At 40.9% G+C, this 3,509-nt stretch overlaps 1 protein-coding gene across 1 annotated transcript; it reads left to right on the top strand.

The window, feature by feature from the left end:
* Positions 1–1,079: 1,079 nt before the first annotated feature.
* xkr9 (XK, Kell blood group complex subunit-related family, member 9) lies at positions 1,080–3,100 on the top strand. Its single transcript, XM_084940365.1, has 3 exons — positions 1,080–1,505; positions 1,884–2,098; positions 2,180–3,100. The coding sequence occupies exons 1-3, from the start codon at positions 1,189–1,191 to the stop codon at positions 2,806–2,808; spliced, it is 1,161 nt and encodes a 386-aa protein (XP_084796491.1). The 5' UTR covers positions 1,080–1,188; the 3' UTR covers positions 2,809–3,100.
* Positions 3,101–3,509: the final 409 nt, after the last annotated feature.

Below are 3,509 nucleotides of genomic sequence, written 5' to 3'. Positions count from 1 at the left end.
TTCAGATTACAGGAAATCCGCTGAGGTGTTACGTAACTTCACCTGTCTACGCCTATGTGCTCAGAGCAATTAAAAGGTATGTACACAGATCGTTGTGCACGAGTTTTCTGTTATCAAGTTTTAAAATATGTGGAAACCCGGGCATTTCGTCACTTGCTGGTGATATCAGATATGAAACTGTTACAGGGAAGTGTGAACTGTGACCCTGTTCCTATACACGTATACACATTTCCGACCTGACTGTATAGTTATGTAAGGTGGAGCCCTTTTAAAAGAGAAAGGACAGTGGCATTTACAGTTTCCTTCCCTGAATGAACACCTCTCTCCTCTCAGAGTGTACTGGTAAGTTAAAATGCTTGTGTGTGTGTGTGTGTGTGTGTGTGTGAGTGCTTTGTTGTAGCCTGATTTCAGTGTGATAACACGCGATGATAACTGTGTAGACTGAATATTATCAAACAGATCTGTAAATGACATCTGAAAATTTTATAAATCAGCTACCTGAACATAAACTTTTTTTTTAATTGCAGTGCTGTTTTATTCAAAATGTTTCTTTTGCCAGCTTTTGAAAATTCCTAATTGAACAACATAGATTTGGCTTATTTGTTGTGTGAAATGTAAGAACAATCCAGTCTCTTATGTAAGAGTTCTAATGCTCTGATTTTCCCTGATAGAGATAATCAATAATTGTTCTGTTACATAAATTAAGTGCTTATCAGGACTTTTTTATGTGTTCATGACATGGATCAAAGGTCAGTATCACACAGCACCTGACTAAAGTCACGCTGCATTTCATATCAATGACAGAAACGTATGTATGGGATATTGTATTTGTTTTAAATGTTATATACCTATGTGGTATGTGACTTTTGTTGCCATGATGCCAGGTCTCTCTTGGAAATGAGATTTTTAATCTCAATGAGATTTTTTACCTGGATAAATAAAGGATTAATAAAGAAACAAGCAGCAGTTTGTACAAGACAAAATGTTACACACACACAGACACACGTATATTATATATATTTCTTTCTTTGCTTGCCTTCTTTGCAGATTGACCAAAATGGCCCCTGAAACACTGGAAAGGGTCCACAGCAGCATTTCTCCAGACCCTTCAAAGCAAAACTGAACTTCAGGCAAAAGCACATCTGCCTGCAACACAGACGGATACTTCAAGTTTCAAGTGACAACACGATGCTTCAGCCAGACATTCGGTACACCAAAGTGCGATGGCTGTTAACCATCGCTGGAGTCTTCCTGTATGTCGGGGACATTTGGACAGACATTGTACTGGCTGTGAAATATTTTCAAGAGGAACAATACGTCTGGACTGGGTTCACCGTAATGTTTATTCTGATCGGGCTACTGGTTACTCAGATCTTCAGCTATGCCTGGTACTGGGATGACTTGAATGACCCTCTCTTAAACCCTGAAGGAAAAAAAGAAATATCAGACATGTCAAAACCTGGGCTTGTTGTCCTGCATGCATTTGGCTTGGGCATCTTTACCAGGTATGCCATTAAAATTAAGGCTTTCATGAGACCACAGTAGCCGAAGTAGGATATGACCTTTGAGTTTAACACCTGCAAATTAACTTGAAGTTGCTTGTTGTACCTACAAAAAGGAGTGCCTGCATGTTGTGAGTCAAAACGTGCTTTATGATAATCACGCACATTGACAAAGTGGTATTTAATAAACTGGAATGCCCACATTCAAGCTGTGTTCAACTTGTTGTATGGCATTAAGATAAAAGCCTTACAAATGAATCACCGTCTACGCAGCAATAGCACGCTATGCAATAACACGCTATGCAATAACACGCTATGCAATAACACGTGCACTGCAGGGTGGCAGCTTGTTTGTTTTCATTGTGTTTGCCTTGTCTCTAGGTATTACCACCTGCTGAAAGAGGGTTTCCAAGTGGTTTGGATGAAATCAAATGGCGATGGGGTGGATAAGCTGAGGGAAGTTCACAAGAAGCTGTTTTGCGTGGCCACCGATCTGAGCATGCTTAAGCTCTTTGAGACTTTCCTGGAGAGTGCCCCCCAGCTCCTTTTGCAGCTTTACATATTACTGGGCCACAACGAGGTCTCAGTCATGCAGTGTAAGTAGAGACAAAAGATACTCTACACATGTGTGCGAACTTGAAGAATCATTACTTACACTGCCTGTTCTTGTCTTTCAGGTCTATCTGTGGCCTTCTCCTTCTGTAACATTGCATGGTCACTGGTGGACTATCGCCGCTGCCTGCGGAGGTCTCTCCCCCATATCAGAGAAACGCCCTCTGGCCTCCCCACAGCAATCTACCTCCTCTACAAAATTTGTACCATCACCAGCCTCATTCTCAGCTACAGCCTCCTTCTCATACTGAGTATCTACACCACAGTAGCACTCACTGTCCTCTGGCTGCTGGCAACAATATGGACGCACTTGCTGGAAACCAAATTCTGCTCAGGCAGAAGCCTGGAGTTTCTCTACAGGGCAGTTGTAGGAGTCATCCTGACATTCACATTTTTTAATGTGAAAGGACAAGACACAAAAGTAACCATGACCACCTACTACATTTTCTACACCGTTATTAACATTATGTCGCTGTCGTTGATGGCTTTGTTAAAGCCGGAGCTGCAAACAAGCACTTTGCTGCTGACAATCAGCGGTTTAATCTGTGGATGGCCAGTGCTGGGACTGGTGTGCCTCATTTTGTACTACGTCCAACTGCACCCCAGAAGGGTGCAGCGCGAAGAGGATGAGGTGGACGACCCGGGAAAGGAAACAAAGTCACTTGCAAGAATCAAGAACTTCTTGAAACCTTAATGAAGAATTTCTTTTTCAAATTAGTGTAAAAGGGTTCAAAAAGACACGCACAGGTTCAATCGGCCTAACGATTTCACACGGAGATAAAATAAAGGAGCTTTTAGAGATTTTGAAGGTACCATTTGCACTATTGGTGGCTAGCTAGACAATAATATATGTGGTTGAATGTCTATTTTATTTTTTCTTTACCTATTTATTCTTACAATGTGCAATAAAGTAGGTAATCTGCAAATATTAATGAAAGCAGAATTATCTCTTGATGTTTTCACATGACTTTTAAATCTTAGAAGAAACTGAAAGACAAGATTAATAAAATAAAGGATTTCCCCCAAGTGTGTGTAGTATAATATACCAGTGATGAGAGCAACATAAATACATTGTTGTGCTTCTTAAAGGCTTGTTTGTCAGTGCATCACCCCACCCATATTAGCATTTCTACCCTTAGCAGCTTGGTGAAGCACCAACCAAAGCGTTGTGCAGTGTAACATTTGTATATCCAAATCTTGCAAGTGGACCTGTAGTGCATATGCTCAACACAGGATGGCGCCATTATCTAGGCTGTGAGCTCAATGGCGGCGTGAGCGACAGTAACAAAGCCACCAAAGTTGTTCTTTTAGTAAGAAAGCATGAAAGATTACTTAAAGATGGGGTCAAGCCATTTTTTAATCCGTCTAATGTTTTCTCCTTAACATTTTCCATAA

This window comes from Perissodus microlepis, chromosome 9 (genome assembly GCF_051167445.1).
Source record: "Perissodus microlepis isolate ML-2025 ecotype Zambia chromosome 9, ASM5116744v1, whole genome shotgun sequence".
Lineage (NCBI taxonomy): Eukaryota > Metazoa > Chordata > Actinopteri > Cichliformes > Cichlidae > Perissodus > Perissodus microlepis.
This window is presented reverse-complemented; position numbering and strand designations above follow the sequence as displayed.